Source organism: Leptosomus discolor, chromosome 2 (genome assembly GCF_034619465.1).
Source record: "Leptosomus discolor isolate bLepDis1 chromosome 2, bLepDis1.hap2, whole genome shotgun sequence".
Taxonomy (NCBI): Eukaryota; Metazoa; Chordata; class Aves; order Leptosomiformes; family Leptosomidae; genus Leptosomus; species Leptosomus discolor.
The window spans coordinates 93,801,955-93,828,027 of record NC_141392.1 but is presented as its reverse complement, the minus strand read 5'-3'; the positions used below and the strand labels follow the sequence as shown (position 1 = coordinate 93,828,027).

Below are 26,073 nucleotides of genomic sequence, written 5' to 3'. Positions count from 1 at the left end.
TATTAATCATTCAAGAACACTCATGGGATGAATCGTAACTTTGTAAGACTTACCTCTTCTTACTGATGCTTTCTCTGTGATTCATCATCTGTGTACCACAACTAATATGTAAGTTTGGAAATGTTTTTCAGTCAGTGGCTCGATCTTGTATGAAGCCACTTACGTATATTTGTAGTATAATAAATAGTGGCATGTACAAATGTAAAATAACTATGGATTGAACTAATTTTGAAGTAACAGCAAGCTGAAATTACCGATTGTATTTATGATGTGCCATTTTTAATGGAAGAAGTAAAAAATACTTTACAGAACCAGATAGTGATTTATAAACCTCTATTTTCTACATTTACTGCTTTTCATAGATGACCTATTAATAGGAGAATGCTTTTTGAGCTTTTCATTTTATGCTTTATGCTTGTTTTTGAATAGTGCTGTACAGACTGTTCAAGCACAGTTGACCCACTTGATTTTGCTTGCTTTATTGTGCAGGGCAGTAAGCTTCTCTTGCAACCTCTCGTGGAACCCTAAAAATAATCCAGTTTTTACCAGTTTTCATTTCCTCTAGTTTCTAGGAAGCTTTGTTCTTGAATTACTGCAAGAGCTTGAAGTGTTGCACTAGCAACATTATTGCCCACTAGCTGAGGTCGTTTACTGAAAGTCTGCCCTTCTTAGCTGAATTTTGTGTACAAAATTCTGTGCTGCAGTACTGTCCTGATCCATCATTTTGGTGTCTGTTTTGCTGGAGTTCCATCACTGGTCATTTAATACCAGTTATCTGTGACGTTTCAAAATTATGTTGTTATATTCTGGAAAACCAGCTTCTTCTCCCAGTTAAGAATCCTGATTAACTTGCTTCTTCCTTTCCATCCTCCATGCCATATATACTGGGTTGTGGGTTTTTTTGAGTAGAGAGAATGAGATCTCCACATTCTGCTTTTGCAAACAATTATGTGATCTTGTATCTTTCTATCTACAAGCACAATTCACAAATGCAATATTTCTTAGTCAGTTCCACCCATCCTTTCGTTTTATACTTCGTTCTTGTTCAATGCCAGTGTTAAACTAAAGGAGGAATCTGCCCTTCAAGTAGTAGTTTCTTTTCTTGTTCTTTTCCATGTGAAGAGAGCTTTAAGTTACTGTCATGGAGGTCAGATTTTACCTGTATTTATAGAAAATTATGCTCCTTTTGTATAACACTTAGTTTGAGATAGATAAAATTGGCTGCAAGTTCTCCTATCCTATCCCAGAATTTCTTAAAGAGTACTTGGAGACACCTGCAAAAGGTTCACAGCCCCAAATCAGCCCTCTAGAAATCTGACTATGAATCTACAAATGCATAAAACTTAATTTCATGTGAGATATTATCAGTTCTTGTGTTATCTCAGTTATTCTTTAAGTACAGGCTTTGAAAATGCCATTACTGAATCCGTCACTGTACACAGAAACGGGCGTGTACTTCTACATATGGTAGAAATGGCTGCTTTCTATGCTTAGAGGTGGGATTTTTTTAATCTTAGGATCCGTTATTTTTTTAGAAGTCATATAATAATAATTTAAGGATTAAAAACTTCCTTCAACAAACTTGTACTGTAATCCGTTAAGCTGTGTTATTTATGAGAAATCAAGATCATCATACATATTTCTGCCTTTCAGGAGTTTAGATGAAATTCATCAAATGAGAAGGTCACGTTCTCCAACTAGACACCATGATGCCTCCAGAACTCCGGTTGATTACAGATCCAGAGACATGGATAGTCAGTATTTGTCTGATCAAGAAAGGTACATCGTCAGCCTGACCTTGGAAAAAAGTTTAGAAATGCCTCTGTTGGTTTGCCTAATTTTCAAGTATTCGGTAGAAACACAACTGATAGTAACGGGGAGGGGAGAGAAATCATCCTAACTGACAAATCTAGTTTCATGGTTAAATTATCTATACCTCTTTTTTGGTAAAACTGTGCACTGGGTTGACAGTAATAGCAGGTATCTAGACTAATGGTTCTTGGGTGTTTGCCCTAGAGTTTCATGAATGAAGCCCAGAGGTTTTTGCTAGGAAACCATAGATCTACATGTATGCCCTAGCTATTCTTGTAAATTATCTGTTTTAGTAGCCAGCAAAATACTAGGCATGTGTTCCTACTAGTTGGGAGTTGCATATGCTATCATTTGCATTCCTGTGCTTATAAATTTTGGGCATCTATATATGCAGTCTCACAGCATCTTATGTAACATTCTGGTGAACTTGGTACAGTACCCAAGCATAGCAAGGATAGTTGTGGTGCTGGTAATTAACAAAAATCTCCAGTCTGAGATACGTGATATGTACACGTCTCTCCCTGAAAGATAAGTGTAGCAGTGGCTACACTCCTCAGAGAATGCTTAGTTACTCCCAGTAGGCATTGTTTTCAGTTAACTAGGAATATAGTCTAACAAAATGGAAGAAAATGAGAACTTCTGTTTAGTTTATAGCTGAAAAAAGTTTAAAAAGGTATTTCAGTTCAATATTTGGGAAACATAATGAAAACAGTCACATAGATTTTCAATGTTTGTGGGTTGTTTGTTTACTTTGAAAAAAAATCATAGAGCTAAAGTATAATGGCAATCTTATCATTCATATAAGATCAATTGTCCTAGTAATGTCTTTGGATTTATTTTTCTTTTCAGTAAGTTACTGGTTTTTGTGAGTAAAGATGACAAAACCTTCCCAAACAATCCAGTAAATTCAATACAGAACATACATTTCGTAGTGATGTGAAAACGTGTAAAGAATAAACCATAAAAATCTCTGGAACTCTTTGTCTAGTTTTGAAGCAACATAGAGTTTGAATAACAGGTTGCTTTTCCAGTTAAACTAGTTCAGCTTTGTATATGATCTTGCCTGTTTTGCCTTTTTAATGTGATAAGATAAGTATGGGAATGAATGAGTTATTTGGAATATTTTAAAATTCAACATTGTAGGCAAGAGGTGTGTACAGAATTGTCTATGTTGGCTTGTTTTACTGAATTTCCTGCCAGAGGTAAATTGAAAAACTTTTTACATGTAGTAGTCAGGTTTATTATAGTTAAGCTAATTCAAGTAATTTCCACTTGTTGCAAATGTTTCATGTTATTATTATAAGTACTGATATATTCCAAAGATTCCTGAAGATATTTCTTGAAGATATTTCTTATTCAGCAGATCTGAAGAAGAAGAGACATTAAAAAATAGCTTTTGTCAGTAGAAATAAATATAGACACGTTAAATGTCTAGAAAATTTTTTTCTGTAAAGCCTCAAACCATTACATAAATGGTGATATATGCATGAATTATGCTTGGAGAGCAGGGCTTGCATTGAGGCTTTCTCGGAGATGAGCCATCAGACCAGAGCCACAGCAGCAATGGGCTGCTGGATTTGTTCAGAGGAGTAAGTCTTCAGTTCTTTTCAACATTCAGAAAATGCTTTTCAGAAGTTTGAAGATGAGACATGAAGAATGTACTTGGCTTATTTGTACGATTTAAAGATGGGCCTATGTACTTACTCTCCTTGAGTAACCTTGACTGCAGTGGTCTCCTTTTTCATGTTTTCATTTTCATCTTTTACCCAAATTTCTTCAGTTGTGGAGACTGTTTAATTCTGGCAGGTTTCACTGTCTTTTGGTACATAAGAGTAGCATCATAGGGAAGATCAAAACCAGCTTTTGTTGAGGAAGATTCTCTATCACATACAAGGATTTTTAAAAAAAAACTTATTCAGTATTGCGTATTATTATCAAGAGTAGTATAAATATTATGTATTGTTCATACACTGAACCTGTCATCTAAACAAGTACAGTTATGTAGATACCTAACATAAAGTTTGAAAGTTGTGTAATTACTTGGTAGTTCCGTGGCAGAAATTACTGTTGCTGATTACTTTTGATCATTTCCTCAATGATCTGTTATTGGTCCCAAATTAATATTGAATATTCTGAATAGATCTTTGTAAATATTAAAGCATCTAGCGTGACAAATTTCCAGTTGAACAGATTTGTCCACTTAACACTTTTTATATATATTTATATACATATATACACACACATGTATGTGTGTGTATGTATATAAAACTGTTAGGAAAAGGTTTTTATTAGGAAATCTGGCTAAGCAGTATACTTTGCTCTGAATTTAGGATCATCATCCAGTTTTCAAGGGCATGACCCTTTTATTTTATTTTTTTTAATGTTTCTTTTATACCTAAATAAAATCTCTTAATGTCAGGATTAATATACTTATATTAGAAAACACTTTTTTTGGAATAACAATCTTTATTTTAAATGTCTCCAAACCAGATTTAATTCATTATAGTGAGTATCTTTTGATATTATCAGTATTCTACTGTGATGGATTCTTTTGCTTTGTTGTTGTTGTTTTTTAACTTGAAGATTTCATAGTGGATTTGCTATTTTATATCCCTTTTCTGGATGAATTTTGTATTACTGATTGCCATGGGCCAATTACAATAGAAACTCTTTGGCTTAGCAAAAGTAGGGTAAATATTAACGAAATACCATATGATTTAATGTGGACTTTGCATCTACTTCACATCTCTTAAGAAAATGATAGCTTTTTTCCTAAAATGCATGTTTATTTTTCATTTGGAAACCTGCATATAAATTCTGCCAGTCCTCTGAGCATATGCATGGAAATTTTGCTTTAAAAAAACCCAACAATTTGGTTCAAATTTGATAAATTTTGTTGCATCAAAATCAGGCTAGTGGTTCCAGATGCAAAGTTAAATCTCACATGTGACTCACAACCCATTATTTCAAGCTGCCCAATTTAGAACATTAGATAAATATTACCTATACTGCATCAATTAAATGGGTCATTTTATAATGGCATGAAGCACAAAACACACTGAACAACTGCTGCTTTATCTATTTTGTAATTTTTTCTCTCTTTCTCACCATAGTACTTCATATGATTCCCTGCTTGTTTTAAAATAGCATGTTTCCATGAAGTTTAGCTTTAATTTCATATTTATGACAATTAGGAGGTTTGGAGCTTGGTCTTTCTGATTGTGTTGAAGAGCATAAAACTACAAGATTAATACAAGGGATATTTCATACCATAGTCATATTTACCATAGGCATAAATATGTATTAATTTTACCATCTTGCTGGCTGTAGCATGTGTTTGGTAACAGTAAATGAAAAAATAGAATAGACAGCTGATTTTCTCAATTGGAAACAATAAGAAACAAAAAATCTGATGGCTGATTAGCGAATTTTGTTTCTTTAGAATTGCATTAAAAAATACTGTCAAGAACTATCAGTAAGAATTTGTATTTGGCCAAACATAATATTTCCAGTGAACATATATTTTTGTTTTTCCCAAAAGGGTGACTGATCACTCTTCCCTTAAACCAAGCTGCAGTAAATTAGTAGCAAACACTCTTTGCTTTTTCATGTATGTTTTTGTGGCTTAGGAACAACAGCAAAAAAAATCAAACCCAAACAAGAAGTATCTTTTTTTTTTTTCCCCCTAAACTATTTCTTCATTAATTAGTTCATGAAAAAGGAGGTTATTAGAGAAATGTAGCTGTTTTATGGATTCCTTTTGTCATGAGAGCTCTGAAACAGTACTTCTGAATTTTAAAAGGAGAAATCCCACAAACTTAAGTGCCACACTAAAGGGGATTTGTTGAAAATGTAGTTATCACAGGCATTTTTTGGCTCATATTCTTCGAGAAGTACACGCTGGGTTTGAACATTATCCGACTATCTGGGTGGAAGCTTCTTGTTTCTTTTTATGTTTTCATTTGCTTATCATTGGCAAAACCCATGTCATCTGATGCTTCATAATTTTATCTGTTTCACTCACCACCCATCCTGTCTGTGCAGTGAGCTTCTTATGCTGCCCAGAGCAAAACGAGGAAGAAGTGCAGAGTGCCTACATACCATCAGGTAAATACAGGAATTTGGTAATCATGAACACATCTGGTCAGTTGTCTATACCTTGTGTGCCCGACTTTTTTCCATAGTGGTATCTAGTCCCAGTAAGTAAAGAACTTCCTGGTACATTGTGATCCAGGTGTCAGTTGTTCTTTTTTGTTCCTTTTAATTCAGATTGAGATGTGTATATATGTTTGTGAACTTCAGTAGTAAGGATTAAAGCAGTTGAAGAAATTTCTGGTTTTGCAGTTGTATTTTTTGGTAGATTTTCTGTCTAGTCACAGAAGGCTCGATTACCCAATGCATGACAGTGTTGTTATAATTTCAAACACTCCTTTTTATTTGTTTTTATGTTTTCTTTTATTTGCATTTTAATGTTTATATTACAGCCACTCACCAGCCAACAGTCTTTACTTGTTGTGACACCTAATCTCATGCTGATTTTGGTCACTTGTAGAGGAAAGAACAGTGGTTAATGAGGGCTTACTGGGAATCCCAGATTTGAGGGGGTCTCGTATTACTTAGTTTTGCATCTACAAATTGTGCTATAAATTAGATCCAGGCATGAACTTTGTAGCTTGGGCTCATCTTCAGTCTTCATTAATCTCTTGTTCCAAAGCTTGGAGCATTCTGTCTCAACTCTTCCCAATGTTGTGAAACTAAACAGGACTGAAATATCTTTATCTAACAAATCTAATTCTGCACACACACCTCTTTATTTTTTTTCACCATGTCTTTAACTTTGTTAAAATTAGATGTCAGATTGACTAGAAATTCTTCTGGTTTGAATCAGTAAAAATGTGGGTTGAAGTTGAAGTAGTTAAACATTTTTCTGTTTGGGATATGGATGTTGCTAAGAGTTTTATGTCAGTGCTATATGTTTAAAACCATCAAACTTTTAAAACCATGTTGTCTAATGTACTTATTCGTTTACTTGGTGGAGGATTTTCCCCTACAGAGTAGTTTTGGGGTATTTTTATATGCCTTGCGTTGCTTTAATTCTAGTAATTGAATTTGAAACAGCATCGCAGATGCTGTGATGGGTTTCTGTTAGAAGGCACAGTAGTATGAAGGTAAAATAATAAATATGAAAAGTTTCAAACAAAATCTGTGCATCAGTGAAGCTGTTAAATTAAAATTTAAGTTATTATCACTAGAAAAAGTTTCATTCTCATACTTCAGCTAAAAAAGCTTATTCCTCAACATTTTAGGTTTTAAAGCTTAATCATTTATTTCACTCCCTGTTATTTTATGTCTGTTTATTGTCATACAATAGCAATTTTTCCTGCCCCCTTCCTATGGCCTTTCTTTTTCTGATGCATCTTCTATAGCTTCATTCCCCTCCCTGCCTCTGGCTCTGTGCTTTTTCTTTCCCTCTTAAAGATTATAATTTTCATTGGAAGTCTTCAATGGCAATGCTTATGTTCTCACTTAATTCACAAAGTAAATATTGTATTATGAACGTTTGACGTACATTTCCCAGCCACTATAGATTTCCAATAATACGAATCTACTAACCAGTCTGGCCAGTTAAACAGCTAAAAACTGTGCATGGGCAGCAATGGAGTTACCTAGGAGCTATGCTGAATTTAGAGAGTACAGCCCTTTCTTGTCTTTTTCCTTATTCCAATTACTCCTGTTATTTTTTTTACGATCAAAAAAAGTAACAATTTCACCCCTTAGAGAACAGTAATGGTATACTGTAAAACGGAATGGTACTCTGAATAATGTGTTGAAGGTGAATATGAGGGCAATAGAAGACTTTAAATTGATTCTTAAATTCAACTCTGAGGTTTATACAGCCTAATCTAAGTTTGAATAATATCCAGAAAATTGCCAATATCCATCCTTGAGTGAACAGTCTCAAAAACCCTTTCAACAAAGAGTTGGTCTGCGCATTGGTTGTCAACTTCTGTCTTTTCTCATTTGTAATGGCCTGACATTTATTCGTGTTAGAAACATTATAAGGCTTTATCCTTGTTTTCTAAACAGCTTACTGAATAATGTTTTAAGTAATTATTGAGACAACTTTAGTTTAAAATGGGAAAGAAATGTTAAGGGTTTCATGTTAAATGAAAGAAATATTAATATGATATAATCCAAGCTACAAAACTAAGATATATGGTTAGTTTAATACACCAGTTTAGAGTAATAGTAGTCCTAGCTGTCCATCCTGTCCATCTGTATGCTATTATTGACTAATAGCAGAAATAGTGGAAGGACATGAACCTATGCCATAGACCATGGGTCATCACATTCCATGTCTTGGGTCACAACCACTTTGATTGGTTTGATTGCTAGTATGCCAGGAGTGACCTGATAGACAGCTATTCCTTTATTCCAATTTTACAATGTCACAGTGACCTCTGGTAGCGATATGAGTGGTGATGACCACTAAACCTGTACAAAAAGCGTCAAAGCTCCTCCAAAGCACATAGAATCATAGAATGGTTTGGGTTGGAAGGGACATTAATGATCATCTAGTTCCACCTCCACCCCCCTGCCATGGACAGGGACACCTCCCACTAGACCAGGTTGCTCAAAGCCCCATCCAGCGTGGCCTTGGACACTTCCAGGGAGGAGCTTCTCTGGACAACCTGTTCCAGTGTCTCACCATCCTCTCAGTAAAGAACTTCTTCCTAATATCTAATCTAAATCTCCCCTCTTTCAGTTTGAAACCATTACCCCTTTTTCAATCGCTACACTCCCTGATAAGAGTCCCTCAGGGTTTTACGAACACTAGGGTTTCCAGGCAGAGTTGTTTCAGCTGTCTGCGATACAGCCAGGTTTGTAATGTTGATCTGCTGTGCCTAGGTCCAAGCCTTAACAGGAATCAAAATGTTCTATTAGGATAGGGTGTTCTTGAAGCTGCAAAATCCTCTAGGCTGCTGGTCCTCCTACTTATAGCAACCCGGTAGGGTATGTGGAAAATTTTTAGAACTTGATTATTAACCCTTAACTATTAAATGGCCATGATTCCCATTTGGCAGTCACTGTCTGCCTTTAAATTTCTACCTCTAAATTTCTAGAGCTGGATAATGAAGCAAACATTTCCCGTTCTAAAATTCCATACTGTACTGTAAGTGTTGTTACATGACAACTGTCTAATATCATCTCAGAGTGCTGCAGTGCTGGCTGACCTAGTGGATCTCCTAGGATTTTTAATTAGCTTATTATTAATAGCATCTAATAACTGTTAGATTTTGAAGCTGATACACCACTTCCAAAAGACTTCCACGTTCAGAAATGCCAGATGCTAATACATCTATAATTAAGTTTGTGATACTATATATCACTGTTTTAGCAAGCTTGGCATGCTTAGCTACTGAAGAAGTTAAAGTCTCTGTAGTTCTAAGTAAGGCATCAATAAGAGAATAAAGAGCAAGTTTAATATCAACCTGGTCCTTTACAACAGCTTGTGTATTTTAATTAAAAATCTTTATAAATAGAATTCAGATTAATTTCATTACAGGGAAAAAGTCTGAGCTGTACTAGTATTGACATGAGTTCAAGGACTGTATTAATAAAAGTGTAAATACAAAAATTTGTTCCCTGGATAGCTGTCGCAGTAGTTGAGAAAAACATATATTGAGAAATCTACTCATGCAGCTATTAAATGTAGTAGAATTTTATGCATTTATTTTACGTTCTGGTTAGTCTTTGCTTACCTTCACCATCTTTTTATTTCTGGCATGTTTTTCTGTTGTTCTGTTTTCTTTTCTGTTCCACTACATTCAAGAAGTTCTGTTAGGCACTATAAAACTTTACCACCCAAGATGCCTTTACTAGAAAATGGTACTCATTGGAACATATACAGGTAAGAAGTGTTTAGAGTCCCCTTTAAGTAGTTAGATCCTTTTTTAAAAAATAGTCTTGCCTTGTTAAATAAAGAAAATTAAAAATGTTTCATTCGGGTTTTGTAACTGAGAGATAAGGGATATAATCTTAAAATAACTTCATTTAGTTGCTTAAATTAACCCCTACATTTCAAAAAGACTCAAATCAAACCACTTTGTATTAGGCAGAGTTGTCTTCACTTTAAAATTATATGTTGCATGTTTTTCTTTGTTACATTCTTTTGTTTATGTGTAAGATTTTGGTTACGTGTCAAATTTATTTTCATTTTGTTTAAATAATTTTAATTTACAAAGCTCAACTCTTCCTGCATGTGCTAAGACCAAATCCGTGATTAGACAGGATATTTCACTCCTTCGTGATTGCCTTAATTCACGAATACCGAAATTTGGAGATGATCTACTTGTTAGGTAAGAAACTGAGGATTAATCCCCCCTCCTGTTTGGTATCTAATATGGATTTTCAGAATCTATGAGCTTCACTGTAAAGTGACTTCACATAATATATACAGTGTATCACATCCTTTTATGTTGGCTTAAGATTTACTGCTGTTAATAAGGATTTAATTTTATTGTTTGATATTTCTCATTCCACTTTCTTACAAGTGGATGTTGTTTTGTCTCATTTCAATGAGTTTTAAACATTTCAACGATCTTAGCAAAAACTTTCTAGCGATCTTTTGTTTGCTTTTATTTCCTGAACAAATCTTGGCACTGTCATCCAGTCAGCTCTTTTACGTTTTCCTTAATTAAATCATTGTGATTCTACATTTTCTGTAAAGAGAGCATTATTTTATGAGTTAATATCTAACATTGTATTCCTTTCTTTGTTTTCTTTTTCTTTCTCTTCTACCATTGGATGCAATGCACTGGCACTAGTGAACTACAGCCCTCCCTTGACAGGGCTAGGAGTGCTAGTACCAACTGCTTGAGACCAGATACTAGTTTGCATTCACCAGAACGAGAAAGGTATAAAATAAAAACTTATGAATTTCTTGTCATCTGTGCTGGTGATCTTTATCAGATTTGTTTTTCTTCATATGAGTACTCTACATTCTTGTACATTCATGTCTGCTTTGATATTTGTAGACATTTTTGCTCCTATATTCATGTATGTCATGTAAATTGTGTGTTGGCATTTATAACCGCTTCTGGCTTCTTTCCTTATTTTAGTTCAAGCTGATGTCGTTGTTTACAAAAGTCCTCAGTATGCTGATAGTAGCGTTGTAGTGTAAGGATTTTGACAAAGCTTCATCATCATTTACTAAAAAGTATTATGTTTGTTTCTTGCCTGTTCTGTGGACTGCTAATATGGCAGTAACATAATTTGTAAATTATGACAAAACTCTCATATTTCAAACCAGAACTGTATAGTGATAGAACTTTGTATAGTGATGTATTTTCTACAAAACAGCAAAACTTCGTTGCTTTCTTAATCTAATCTGCTGCATCTGCTTTTGCAATTCCAAGGCAAATCACTGCACTAAGTTTTTTCACTCTGTGACATTATATTAAGACTCTTAAGAAGACATGTTTGCAATTTAAATGAAATATTGTTGAGTCACGTACATTGTGCAGTCATTTTATGGATGCTTTCTGAATTTTTAATATTACAAGAGCTTGGTTCTAAATCTCAGGTGAACTAAATACTGCTGATATGTTTGGCAGATGGGATTGTTCCACAAGGGAATTTTTCATCACCACCTGTGGTTTTGGCTAAGAAATACACCATTTGAGAGTGAGATTTTAGCTTCACTAAAGGCAATAATGGGCTCCCATTGAGTGGGAATGTGGTGGAATTACAATTTCAGCTGTGCAATACATATTTAACTAGTGTGGCAGTTAATAATGCAAAGTCGATTTGTCAGTCAACCCACAGTGTGATGGTTATAACAGTTGCATCATTTTCATTGTTTTGGGAGAGGACCTGTGAAGAAAGGCAATAAGAATGTACTTTTCTCTTTGAGATAAGATTCTGCTAAGCTTTTTATGACATTTCCCTTTCCCTCCTCCCCACTTCTTGCTGCTCCTTGATTGGCACTTTGCTCTTCTCAAGTTGTACCCATCTTGCAAAGGAATGACTAATGTTCTGCTGAGGTATCTCAGAGGGATCTACGCTAATTCATTCCTTTTTAAGATTGAGCTCAATATATCATAGATAATATATACATGGTTATTAAAAAACAAAAACCCAGGTATGACAGAAATAAGGCCACTCAGAATGAAATACAGGATATCATTCCAGATTATTTTTTAAAAAAATTGTAGCATCATATTAATAACTAATCATGTAGAGATATACAGCTGTATTCATCTACAAGGAGCTATTTAATGTAATAACATGGACATGAGTACTATGTTTCGTACTTTTATGAGCAGTATATTTTGTACTTTTATTTCAAGACGCCACTTATCAAGTTAAATATTCAATGAAACAGTAACTGGCAATGGTAAACTATCCAGTTAAAAGATTGTACTCAAAACTACACCTGTCACTGTTGTTAACTAGTTCTGTTATGTTTTTCTAATTCATGTCCAGCAACCTCTGTCCCATAGGCACTCACAAAATCTGCAACATTTTTCATGATCTCCTCATGAAGAAAAGTGTTTAGTTTGTGTTGATGTCCTCTAATGCTACTAAAAACGTGGTCCTAAACAGGTGCTTTTGACTTGGGATCCTTCATGGGGGTTCAGAAAAGCTCATTTTAGGAAATTCCTATTCAAATTTTCCATGATGGTTTTGTTGAAAATAAGATCTGTGTGGCTCTGACAAAGGATTTAGGACATAATTTTTTTCTTTTCTTCCAACATAGATAATGTTTTTCCAATACAGCCCAATTTTTGGAGGAAGGTGTTATATTTACTGTATAAAAAACACTTAATTAATCTTTTTGTTTTGGAGGAAGTTAATTATAGAAGATTTAATTCTCCACTGTTGAATGTATCTGCTTACCCTTTAAAATCAGGTTAGCAATCAGTTGCATGTAATGATAGAGGAGTCTTTAGTTTGAAGAACATAGAATTAAGTTCAAGACATGTAATAAGCATTTTGTTTCTGTTCTGGACAAGACAAGAATAAGGGACTTACAATGCAGTGAGATGGTTTCATCTTAAACAACAGGAAAGCTGTTTTGAAAGCAACTACAGTGAAACACTGTAATAGACAATATAGAAAAGGTTGTCTTCGTTACTGGGGACTGTCTAAGAAGAGATCAGACAAATATCCGTCAGATGTAGAGCTGGTCCTGCTTGTAACAAACACTGCAGTGTTTTGTGAAGTCCAGTCTATACAGCACCACTTTATTATTGTATTTGAGGACCTATGTTGAAGGCATGGTTAGTTATTTTTATGGTGTTTCCTCTCCCCACCCTGAATGGAATTGTAGATTTTATTTAAAAAGCATAAAGATAGACTTCTAAATCTGGCATCATATATTTTCTTCAACAAAATTATGAGTATACTCACCTTATTGAAAATTGTTTCTACTTGTATGCCCCAACCTTTTGTCTCAGAGGGTATAAATTAGATTGTATTTGAGACCAAGAGTTAAAATGGTCCAACTGAGGTTTTTTTAACAAAATGGTATTGGCTGTGTATAACTGATGGACAAAAGAGCCCTATTTCTCTGTGTCAATGCCTTATTGGAAATTATTTTGATGCTTACACTCTATACAACATCATTCATGTAATTTGGAATGGTCGGAGTAGTTACTCGTTTTTAAGATGCTTCTTTGCCAGTAAAAGTCATTTTGTTGACCCACATATACCAGCAGAAAAGTACTTTCAGCAGTATATATGAATTTGGGATATATAAGTCTTGTTAGTTGCACTAAACCAAAAACAAAGCAACAAAAAAAAGACATTCCTTTTCTCCTGTTACAAGCTTTGTCATTTGAGCAAGGAAAGTCTGTATAACTTGACTGGCAAACTGACCATACCCTGACACAGGCCTGCCGAACTGTTTTGGTAAATAGAATGGTTTGGTACAGAACTTAATTTTATATTTCTGTTTGGCACAGAGTACACTAGGATACTCAGAAATATCCAGCCCATACTAGTACATCTATTCAGTTGCACCATTCATGCCTTTTTTTTTAAACTCTTCCCCTCTGCCCCCCTCCCCCCCCCCCCCCATTTACTCCAAGCTGTTTTTTTTTCAAAATGATTGTGGGGTTGAAGTTCCTGTGATGATCTGTTGGTTTACAATATAGTCATAAATATCCCTTAATGCCATTGAAAACATTTTTGCTGCTACTACTTCCTTTAGTATGATTTTTTTTTTTTCCTTTTCACTGTATCTCAAAATTTATGCTTTTTTTCCTTGTAAATTGGATACCACTTCTTTAGAATGGAGAAATTTGTTTGCAACCCCCAGCCTCCAGTCAGGAAAGCACATAGGCATGAAATTTAATTGTGATATCTGAACTGATTCAGCAGTGGTTTCTGATCGTAATAGCATCTTCCCCAGATTGACATAAGATTGCAGCCAGTGGTAGTTACCTAATAGGAAGTAGCGTGACTTTTATTTACCTTCTAAGTTTCTTATGTTTCATGCAATTGTGTGTATTAGCAGTTAGCACAAGAGCAGTTGTACTTGTATGCTTTGGTCCTGAGAGGTTGGCTAGTAGAGATCTGAGCAAATAAAACCAAGGAGCACAGCCCAGGGATTAGTTCATTACAACAGGGTCAGCATATCTGCAAAATGCAGCCCAGCATCTGTGTTAGATTTGTTCTGAGGTGCTTCACTGCAGTAGGAATCAAAACATTTCAAAGATCTTCAGGACATTTCCTATCAGCTGGTCAGTAGCACCTAAACAAGATACAAAACTGAATAGTTACCTGTTACCTACTCATAAATAGATAACAGCGAAGTTGGAGCTGTCACTTGATCCAATTAAGACCTGTCCTGATTTCATGTTGTTTTTTCTAAGTTTTTTTTGGTAAATCTGAAGTATTGGGTGTTTGTATTGCATGCCCTTAACAGTTATGTGGGATATCACCATTTACATTTAAAATAATGTACAGTAAAATAACTGTTTGCATTAGGTATGCAGCATACTGTGTTTCCAGTTCTTTTCAACCATGTAAAGGAATAGGTTATTGCATGTTTGTCTGCATTGTGCTGTGGCTCATGGTCATTCCATGTTCAGTGAAAAAGAGGAGCATGTTCTCAAAGTTCATACTGCATGACCTAGTTAATTCTATCAAATGCTGTTTAATATTTGTAGTGGATATCAGCATATTAAGGGCTTTGACTGAGTGCACTGATGCATTAACATTTTCTTTAACACTTGCTTTTGGAGAGAAAAAGAAACTATCTACTAACAACCTATTTGCTCTTGAAACCTCTGAAAGATCAACCTAACTGTTCAAGTGACGCTAATCTCCTTGAAACCTTTGTTATTTGCATGTTCCATAAATCAAATCCTTTTCCTTATTACATGGACTGGAAGGATGCCTCAGAAAGTGAAATATTAGATGGTTGTGCAGAGTTTATGTAAACATTTTGCTTTTTGTAAATTAATCAGTGTATTTTGGGTTTGCAAATTGTTATACATACACTTGTGCTATTACAACAAAATAAGCAACACCAGTTTATAGTATAGTATATATCATTCTAAATTAAATGAGCTTTTTCAAGAAAAAAAATCACATAAGACACCAGTTTTCATTCACAATTCAGGTCCTTTTTGTTAAATGTAATTATACAACATAATCTGCTGGCATGTACTACAGGGATACAGAAAAATGTACAGAAGAGGAAGCTGGCTGCACACAATATATATATTTTAATTGAAAGAAAAATTACCCCAGTGGTTCTACACAAATGTGTGTAGCTTAGTTGTAGCTAATTAATTTACCTTACTCTCTCATTACATTCCAGAAAAGGGTCACTTTATGCCTCAGAATTTTTCTTGTAATTCATAGTCCTACATTTTTACTGAGAGAGCATTTTTCAGTGCAAAGAGCTAGGAGATAGGCTTAACAAAATACCAGCCAGTAGTTGACAGAAAATTACCATAATATGGTCTTTGAAAAGCTCTTCTAGTTTGGAATTACAACTTTCTATGCGAAAGATGGGTTTTTTGATAGTCTAGCATTTGAGAATATTTGAAAACTTAATGTTACCCTATGTAAAATATTTATATTGTTCTAAATTCTGCATCTTCGGGCATACATTCTCTTTGTTTCAGTTGTAATGTTTCTGCATTAAACAGCCATGAGAATAGTATAGGTGGGGATTAGAAAACTGCTAGAAAAAATAATTAAATTACACACTCTCATTACTTTTTGGGGTATTTTTCCAGTCCCAAGTCCCATATAATTAATTTTATCACAAACTAAATATCCTATTTTTTTCCTGTTTTATTGAACGGGCAAACAGGGGTAGATGGTCCCCCTCACTAGAGAGGAGACGACCTACTAGTCCCAGGATTCATATCCAGCATGCATCTCCGGAGGATGACAGGTACTAGTCAACTCCTCCCAGTTGAAAAGTGGCTTACTGCATCTTGCACTCTCAGAGGAGTATACTGAAATTTAAAAGTATGCATATATGTTGAGAGAGACTTACAACCTCCAGAAGCCCAAAATAAAACAGCAGCTTAGGTATCATCTCTGTATTTTGTTGAATTGTTATAAAGCACCAAGGAATTAATGTCTTTTCAAGTTTCCCGTTTGCCTAAATGGTCACAAACCATGAAATAAGTCTAATACAACAGAACGTCATCTGTGTTAATGTTCTTTAGTGTGTTTTTACCTGCTTCTGTAAATGTTGGTGGTGTTTTCACTGTGGTGCTTTATAATATGATAAATATTTGTTGTTGAGCCTATTCTTGTCTAGGTGTTTATTTTTATTGGGGTGGGTTTTTTTCCTTTTTTAAACAAACTGTTCATAAGGGGAGAAAAACCCCACAAACTGATACACTGGAAGTCTTGGTACACTTGCTAGTTGATGTGTGTAAAAATTGGCACTGTTCGTAAATTCTGTCCATTCAGGATGGTCTCCATGGAGCAGGTTTTCCTAACAAGGTAGGTTTTGTTTAAAAACACCAGTGCTTTAAATAATTTTTTATGCTGAGTACCACCTATCATTAATGGAATTACCTTTGGTTTTTTTCTTACCATGAACTTTGTACTCAAATCAGGTTTGATAGTCTATTGCTTTGGCAGTAGTAATTTTTTTTTTTTACAGATAGATCTGGGTTGTTTTTTGTTTTTTTTTTTTAACCAGGCATTCTAGTTTCTATTGAGATGCAAAGTCAAAATTTTCCCCTCAAATTTTTTGTGTTACAGTAAATGGCAGGGTACAGATTGCTCATGTAAATAGTGCACGCGTGTAAACTCTTACGAAGTTGCACTTAAAACTGTGAGACTGGTGTACGGATAAAACTCGGTTACTATAATGCTAGTGCTTACTTTCTGCTAAAGTTTACAGTACGTATATTTGTACTGTAATTTGTCCTGTTTGCTTGATACTGGATGTATGCCACTAATACAATGTGGGAAGAGTGTGATTGTGGTTGGATAGCATTTCTTTTTTTTTTTTTTTAAGACAGCATTATAAATTATGGAACTAAAGTTGTGAGACATTATTTCAAAATTACCCCTCCTTACAGGTACTGCGTTTCTAGAAATTTTGCCAACACATCCCTTTGATGGGACAGCTATTAATAGTTTACAAGTGTACTTTGTATCTTTGAGGTATTGTTAAGTAATTTCACTTCCCATTTCTCAAGTCGATGGAAAGACTGACTTTGACTTCAGTGGATCAGACTTGATAAAGTCTTGTTGTCATTGAATTGATTAGAATTAAATAATAACCATATCACATGTCACTGAAATGAGGTTTTCCTCTAAATACTGCCATTCTTAGTGCAGAATTGTAAGCCTTTTGATGTCAGATGAAGTTTTGTGGAGAAAAATGAACTCATCTAATACCTATTAGCAAACATGTTACAGTAAGGCATCTGTAGGATATATAATCTGTTATGGGAAAGATTTTGAGTCAAAGAAACAGCAGTCTAATTTTCTTAGTGATATCAGTGCCACCTTGTGCTTGGAAGTCTTGCAGGTAATCTGGTTGCCAAATCCCTGTGATGCAGTCAGTGATGAAACTGGGAGTTTAGGCTAACCTCAATCTTGATGACTGGTCCCAGCCTCCCAATTCCAGGATCTTTCTCCCAGATTAAAAGAAGTTTGGAGAATGTTGGGCTTTTTGCATTGCATGCCCAATACAAAGTAATAGCCCACCTTGTCTGTAGAGAGAGTTTCAGTGAGGGAATCAAAGACGCTTTACCTTTGTTTTCTGCTTCTTAAGTTTATATTCACTCTGATTATTTCCCATAGCTTTGGCAGTTGGTCAACACCACTCAGTTCTATACTTTATGGTTTTTAAGATGTGCTTGACAACTGATGCAGTGGGTGTCAGGGAATGAGTGTTTGATGGATCAGCAGGGGTAACTAACTGCTTATCACCACTTTCAAATGAAATTTTCACAGTTTAATTGACTTTGACAAATGTCATCTTACTCATTTGAGTACATTCCATATTTATCTTACAAACTGGCCAAATTTGCATATAGGGTGCAATCAAGAATATCTGTTTCTGAATACATTTCGTAAACATATGACTTACGTATTATTTAAAAATTTTGTCATTTAAATTCAGTTTTTGCAACATTGTATTTATTGATAATGATTCATAACATAAATTTCAGTGAAAGTCTTGGCAAAATTTTTGTTATTCTGGAATTTGTTCACTTGCCATATCAGAAAAACTGACTCCTTGATATACCTTGACAAGATGAAGATGTGAGTTAGATGTTATTTCAGTGTTAAGAATTAACAAGTGTTTGGCTAGTATCATGTATTTCTTTAAGACATTTTAAAGAATAGTTTTTGGGTTGAATTTGCTTCATTGCTGGGAGGTTTTTTGGTTTTTATATTAGAAGTTAGAATTAGAATGTCTAAAGAGAAAGACTTTCTGGTAACTGGAGAACTGCAAAATTGTGAAATTGTAAGTGATGATAAAAACAAGGAGAATGAAAGTAGAGCATTTAATGGTATGTGGACTGTTCTTTTTGAGAAGTCTTCATATAATTTCAGCATATAACCAAGAATGGATAAAGTAAGACTTTAAAAAAATTAATGCTCATATACTTTCAGTTAAGAGAAGTAGCTTTTGGCAGTCATGCATGCATCTGTAAGAATGCTTGTCCAAGAGTCGTCCTGAAGCCAGCTGTAGAGCAAGCACCCTTCTAGTACTTTCATGAAGAGAACTTGAGGTGCCAGTGGCAGTGGCAGACTGATTTGGCCTGGATGATCCTTTCCCATCTTTCCAGCAACACTATCGGACTTGTTCAGGGAGGCAGTTCTACAAGACATGAATTGAAGTTCTAGGAATGAGTGTGAAGAGGTACCAAGCCTTCAGAGTAGTTGTGACCTGCCAGCTCACATACCATGTAGATCCAGCCTTTCAGAAATCTTTGGAAAAATCAGGAAGTATTGAACAGGACATTCTTGATAGCTTTAAGGCTACATAAATGAACAGACTCACTGTAAACCACTGAGGTCTCTTGTACAAGCCAGTAATAAATCATTTTAAATGTTAGATAGTAAACTTTATAAAAATGTTGTCTTGTCACTTTAGAAATAGCAATTTTTAATTTTGATAGGAATGTTATTGTAATTCTGTGTGTAGATTTTTTTTTTACGCTCAATAGTGAAAATATTTTGAGGCACATGGTCTTCGGAATGTTAATTGTGAATACCTTGTCTGTATATAAAATAGTATATAGTGTTTCTTTATTTACATAACTAGGCCTTGTTGATCAGTGGTTTGGTGTGACTGTTGGTAGATTTATGACCTTAAAGTGAAGCCTTAGCATTTCCTCACCCTAATGGAGTTATAGATGTAAATTTATTACATATCCTAGATTATTAGTGGACTGCAAAATTTGCTGAGTTTTCTCATTAAAAGCCAAATTTTATATTTGGAAAAAAGTATTGTATTGATAACACCTTATCAAGAAATTTTTTTTTATCATATATTCCATAAAAACCTAATAATAAACCAAGAAGCTAATAGTATCTATGTCAAATTGAAAGCTATGAACAGATTCTGAGCTTCTTAAACAGCTTCAGCAGAAATGAAAATAATATAGAAGTTAAGAAATATTCTGAACTATATTTGAATTTAAAAAAAAAAAAAGACGGGTCAGTTATTCTACTTTGCTATTGAAATGTTGTTAATTTTTACCGGCTGGCAACAGAATATGAAGTTTTCATCAAAATACATGAAATTATGACGTGTACTTGCATTTTCAGGAAATTTTTACAATGTAATGACAATATATGCATTTTTAAAATTCCTAAGGGAAGGTGGTCTGTGTAGGTTTAGATCTTGATCTAATGAACAATACTGTAGAATAATTCTCAAGAAGGATGATGGCAACTATTCAGCCACAAAGCTGCTATTCAGCATGTAGAGTATAAAGGTTTTTAAAAATATCGTTATGGCTTTCATTCTTTACTTTATTGCATTTTACATTGTTGATATTATGTCCAAAAATTTTAACATTTCCTTAAAGTGTATGGATTAAATCAATGGAAGGGGAAATGAGAAATATAGCCTTTCTCAGCAGATAATGCCTTAATGCTTTTGGTTTATATATTTGACTGCATGTCTCCACCTTCACTGCATGTGACCATCTCTCTGTTTCTGCTCATTCTGTCCAAATTCACATCCATGTTTCCAAATTTTGTGAAGAACAAGGACGCTGGAGTCTTGCATTCCAAAACAGGACAGTGTAGACCACCTAAGTGCTAAACCTGGAGCAGCACAGAGGTATCCTTATTTACTCAAATCATAGTTCCAAGTAATTGAGGTATTGGTTATAGTATATTCTTCATATGCTCTGCATAATACTTTCACATAGTTTTATTATCTTTTTATGTATAAGTATATATATGCATATATTGTTCATAGATAATAATTAATCCCCTATAAAGTACATTTAAGAAGTAAATTTGAGTATGACATGAGTGCACTATCTGTACCTTGTATATGGGCATGAAAGGACGCCTGCCTTTAAATAGGTCCCTGCCAATGCCCACAGCATGACCAAGCTGAGCCAGGACTGCAAGTGCTGTAGTAGGCTGCTGAGCTGTATGGAATTGTATACAGCATCCTCTTAGCAAGAGGAAGGAAACAGAAAGGAAGTAGTGATTTTAAATGTATTTCTAATGTGTGCTGCTCGCAAGGACAGCTCAGAGTGCAGAAAAGTAAGTGTATTCAGCTCACTAGTGCTACGTATTACTTTGTCATTTTTCACAGGAAAGCGTGTCCTACTCTCAGCTTTTCTGTCCTACAAACAGTAGTCACTACGTGCTCTCTTTCTCCGTTGCACGTAATGTCACAGTCTAAGGAAGAGGAAAATAAGCCCCATAACCAACCAAACAGAAAATAAAGAGGGTGACATTATTTGAGTGCTAATGCTGCCGTGTTGTTCAGTGGATCTAACCATAACTTTAAATACTTCACTAACCTTAGGTTTTAAGTAAAGCTGAAGTGTTTAATATGTGTTTCCTTGTGTAGCGACATTGTATTTTTCCTGGTAAAGAAAAATATTAAAAAGCGATGAGAATGGAAAAAAAAAAAAATCTGGATAAAATAGTTTGAGGACAAAGGGGATTTTAATTTTTAATCCAAGATACTATTTCTTGGTAAGAAAATCTATTCTTTGAAAACACAGAAAGCATCAGGGAATGACCTCTGCTCCTGCAAAAAGCATGTTGTGTTTTGCTGCAGTATTTCCTCTGTTGTGGAGCATACTGCATCACAATATAATGCTCATCAAATATTGCAGGGGGTACAAATCATGAAAATCCACTATGATTATATTCTTTGGGTGTAATTTGGTGTTACAGCTGTTTAAGTATCTTCCATTTCAGACATTGGATGCTGTATAACTACAAAGGTTTCAAATATTTTTTTAAATAATATTTTTATTGTTTTGCCCACAGTAATTCTTTCATAGCTTAATATATGACATTGATTATATCGTCACAAGTTCCTATACATGTTTCTTCCACCAGTGTAAGATGCAAGTTAGCGTTTGTCAACATTTCTGGTCTATTGATGAATAATCATCGCTCCCTGGTTTTGACCACTCCTGAAATTCTGTATGCACTTTTTATTTATATATAATGATAATTACCAGAGGATTAAAATTGTAAATCCTAATTTGTAAATGCTCACATTATTATGGATAGTAAACAAAATTTTGGAACACGCATGACTTGCAGAGGTTTTCATAATATGTTTATAGTCCTGGATCATACTGGTGAAACGTGCTTTACCTTTGTTCTTACATTTATTGACTCCTATTACTGTTAATTGTTTTTATTTGCTATCAAAGTAAATTATTAGATTATCAGAGGTAACTAGTGCCTCACTATCCAAATGTTGGATGGATTATCTAAAAGATTTATGTAGGAAAGGAGTAAAGGAGTGAAACATATAAGTTATATTGACCAGAAAAAACATACAGTTGTTTTAAACTATTTCTAAAAAACTTTAACAGTTTTTAATACAATGACATTTTTGAAAAGCCAAGTTTTTATAAATATAGTGACAGCGTTATTTAAATGTGACACAGTATTTGTTCAGCTTTTGAAATCTAGATCTTTAAAGTTTATATTTGAATAGTATTTTCTGGTCCTTTCTGCAGTATTTTTTTCCTGCTGTCTACTCTGCATTTGTTTTTCATGCTGTTAAGTGATGACTGAAAGGCCTATGAGGAGGCATTGTTTCTGATTAAATACAGACTGTGAACTGGGAACTAGCTGCAGGTTCAGTCAGGATTAATGTTATCTCCCTTGGTTTGGTACCTCATAACTTTGACACCATCAGCCTCAATCAAACCTAATCAGTGTAACATGTCTTAAACCTTGAGTTCACCAGCCTGTTCATGACGATAGTTGTCACTTTTTCGTCTGTCAGCCATTTCTGTTACGACCTTTATGATACGTTAATAAATAATCTTCATATTTCTGTATTCTCTTTCTTCTCTGTTTATTTCTTTTCTGACATGTCATTTCACAGGCAGTCCAGAAAAGTGGAAAGATATAGCAGTCAAAAACAAACTAGGAAAGGCGCCGCAACTGAAACAGAAAGGTAGGACTGCTCATCCATGAGTAAACATCTCTTATAATCAATGTGGTTCCAGTTTTTGGGATATTACTCTAATATCTAATAATAAAGTAGAACATCTGTGACAGTGCCAGAAGCTATGTTGTTGTAATTTACAGTATTTATTTTGCATCTATATTATTAGCACTGCTTGCTGTGTTGCATACATACAGAATTTTTCTGGCATTGTCCATCACTGCAGGTAAACTCAGTGGTGCATACTAGCAGTCCATCAATTTTATAAGCCAAAGTCTGAGACCCATTGCCACTGTTTTGATCTCTGTAAGATGAAATTTGGAAATGCGTAGCATATTTCATTAGGATGGGACTAAACCTTTTCTGCCCTTTACTTCTCACGGATCTTTTTTCAAAAAATCTTTTCTATTTTACAATAACTTTGGGGATTAAAAAAAAAAAAAAGACCAGATTAATAATTCAAGATATCTCTAATAAAATTATTTTTTCTCTATAATAGAAAAATGTTGTTACACATTTTAATATGTATAGAAAAAATTATAATCTCTTATTACACAAAGTTAATATAACCACTGGGACTTTAACCTTCGTGTTCATAGAATTTTCCTGTACTTGTGTTGTCATTGTAACTTTCAGCTTTGATACTACAGTAGGATAGGGTTATGTATTCAAATTCTTAAGAGAAAGTGAAAAAAATAAAGATATATACTGAAGCATAAATACATCTAGTTAAGTTTTAAACCTTGTATATTGGCTGAAATAACAGCAGTGAGGAGGGATGAGATCCTGCCTTTGTAAGAAACAGGTTTATGTTATCTTGATTAGCAGAGGAGGAGTGTACCTCTCTTTACATTGTGAGGGTTGACAAACTTCCATGAACAGCACAGACAAGCTTTTAATTTCAATGAAAATGCACATTATACAGCAAAACTCAAGAGCTTTTATTTTATTTAACTGCTTCAAGTCCCACATTATCATTCCTGATCCAAAAGCAATGGTTAAGTTTTTCTTGGTTTTGATGATTCTGTTGTCACAACAACAGCCCAGTTGTTTTTTCAGTTTAGACCAGAGAAATTGCCTAAATGATGGCTGAAATCCTTACTGTGTTTAAACCAGGGACAGTTTTGCCGTTGAAGTCACTAAAGCCATTTTTCCCCACATGTTTTTCTAACTTCTGAGGAGTAAGCAGAGCCACTGGGACTGAAGTCCAAGGGGCTTACATTTCTTGATAACCATTCAGTGATAAACACAGTGCAAAAAGGGAAACATGAGTTGTGCTCCTTCTTTTTACATCTCCGTGGCATATGGTGTAGGCTTCTGTTTCCATAAAATGGTTCACTGCTATTAGGTGCGAGAGACAAATGTCTAAGTAAGTCTGAGTGCTGTAATTCAGTATTTCATCACAGATACAATGTTGCACTAGTGTCAGAAAGGTTTAATAATGGAAGAGGACATTAATTTTCTTTTCAAATGGCAAATACAACTCAAGACTATTTCTTCCTCAAATATCCATTTCTGTCTTAGATTTGGTCTTTATTTTGCAGATCTTGTCTACTATGAGCTAAGCAGATTACTGGAATAAGATATCAGCATGCTATCAGCTTCTCTATAAAGCTTTTCAACATGCTAAGTAAGATTAAGTTCTCTATGTACTGTAATAGCTTAGGAAACGTACATAAAAGGGAGAAAGCAAACCTTTTCATGATAATTCACAAAGCCTAAGAGTTCTCTTGATTCAGTGAGGTAAGCCTTCAAGATGGGATTCAGTAAATTCTTCCAAAGGAGTAAAACTGACTACATGAAAATCACAATTTTCTGTGCTTGTATGAATGAGCAAAACTGTGGTTAAAAATTGTTTCATCCCAATCCTAAAATATTTTCTTTCAGCTCTAACTAATTACCCCAGAAATGCCAGATTTGGGGTTACCTGTGATATATGTTGTGATACATACAGTCTTTAAACGTACTTGCTATATTTTACATAGGAGCCTGTGCTAGGGGTGAGCTGGATTGGTGATGCTTTTGTTCATAGTTCTATAAGTGGCAAAATGTTTTATGTAATACGTGCCACTGAGACATCAGTCTGAAGAGAAAGGAATTGGAGTTTTCTTGTGTGCAGACAGAGCTGGAACCTGTAGGAATACCCTGTAGACCATTGCCAATAGATTAATAGGTTTGCTGCTTGCAGTGTTACCTTCCTCTGTGAGAACCAGGAGATGACACACACATGTACCTGCTTGTTGCAAGTATCATTTCTCTGCCAAATTCCTCTCTTCTTCATACTTCTTATCACACTTCTGTCTCGTTTCCTCAGTCATACACTAGCTTTTGTCTGCCATGCTTGTTCCTTTTTGTCTCATTCACCTGATCAGCCGTTTGCAGACTTCTTCCTTTTACAGCTGATCTTTCTCCTAGGCCAGCAAGTCCTTAACACCATTCTTGGTTTTCTCCCTCCAGTTCCTTTTTAGCTCTGCTTTCATTTGCATCCCAAGTAGCATATTTGTCCCAGTGTAATACCCCAGCTAATGCAAGTCTTAAGCCTGATTTGTCTTCATTTTAGTTAAGCAGATCCTCTATCTTTCTCTTGTGGAAGGAGACAGGTCTGTAAAAAAGGTATTACTGAAAGAGCAGGAGGTAAGTTTGAGTCTCAAGTAAAGTGCCTGTTCTGTAATGGCAGGACAGACTCTCCTAGTGCTTCACTGGTCTCTCAGATAAATTCTGGGACTTTTTGCCTTTAAAATTAGAAAAATGAGAACTGAGAATGTGATGGCTTTGTTAGGTTGGAGCATTCATTCATAGTAAAAGCAAACAAGTACTTTCTAGCACAGAGTGGGATCTATATTTACCTTATGAATGTCATGATGGTTAATCATCTGATAAAACAGGTGCTTAAAAGCTGGTTGCAGGCAATAGTTGTCATGGATTACTTTTACAGTCAGCATGGAGAAATAGGCATTTTCAGAACTCAGCTCATCTTCATTATCATAATGATCTTTTAGAGTCAGGGGAATCCATCTCTGCAAGAATGTTGCGGTTATCACCAGGGCAAGCCAGGAGTTAAGCTAAGGAAGCAGTAGTGTTTGGGAGAGAGAATATAGCAAGGGCAATAGAATCATGATTTTGTTGCATTGTGACTGGAC

General features: G+C 34.8%; 1 protein-coding gene across 3 annotated transcripts in view; it reads left to right on the top strand.

The window, feature by feature from the left end:
• Positions 1–26,073, top strand: part of RIMS1 (regulating synaptic membrane exocytosis 1) — a 339,793-nt gene that overhangs the window by 215,413 nt on the left and 98,307 nt on the right. For 2 of the 3 annotated variants that reach the window (XM_086461476.1, XM_086461474.1), the window contains exons 17-22: positions 1,654–1,779; positions 5,857–5,919; positions 10,641–10,730; positions 16,148–16,231; positions 20,534–20,611; positions 22,871–22,942. In XM_086461476.1, coding sequence (XP_086317602.1) covers positions 1,654–1,779; positions 5,857–5,919; positions 10,641–10,730; positions 16,148–16,231; positions 20,534–20,611; positions 22,871–22,942 — 513 coding nt within the window. Of the gene's footprint in view, positions 1–1,653; positions 1,780–5,856; positions 5,920–9,646; positions 9,725–10,058; positions 10,173–10,640; positions 10,731–16,147; positions 16,232–20,533; positions 20,612–22,870; positions 22,943–26,073 lie in introns of all 3 variants that reach the window. The other variant, XM_086461475.1, reaches the window with a different exon arrangement.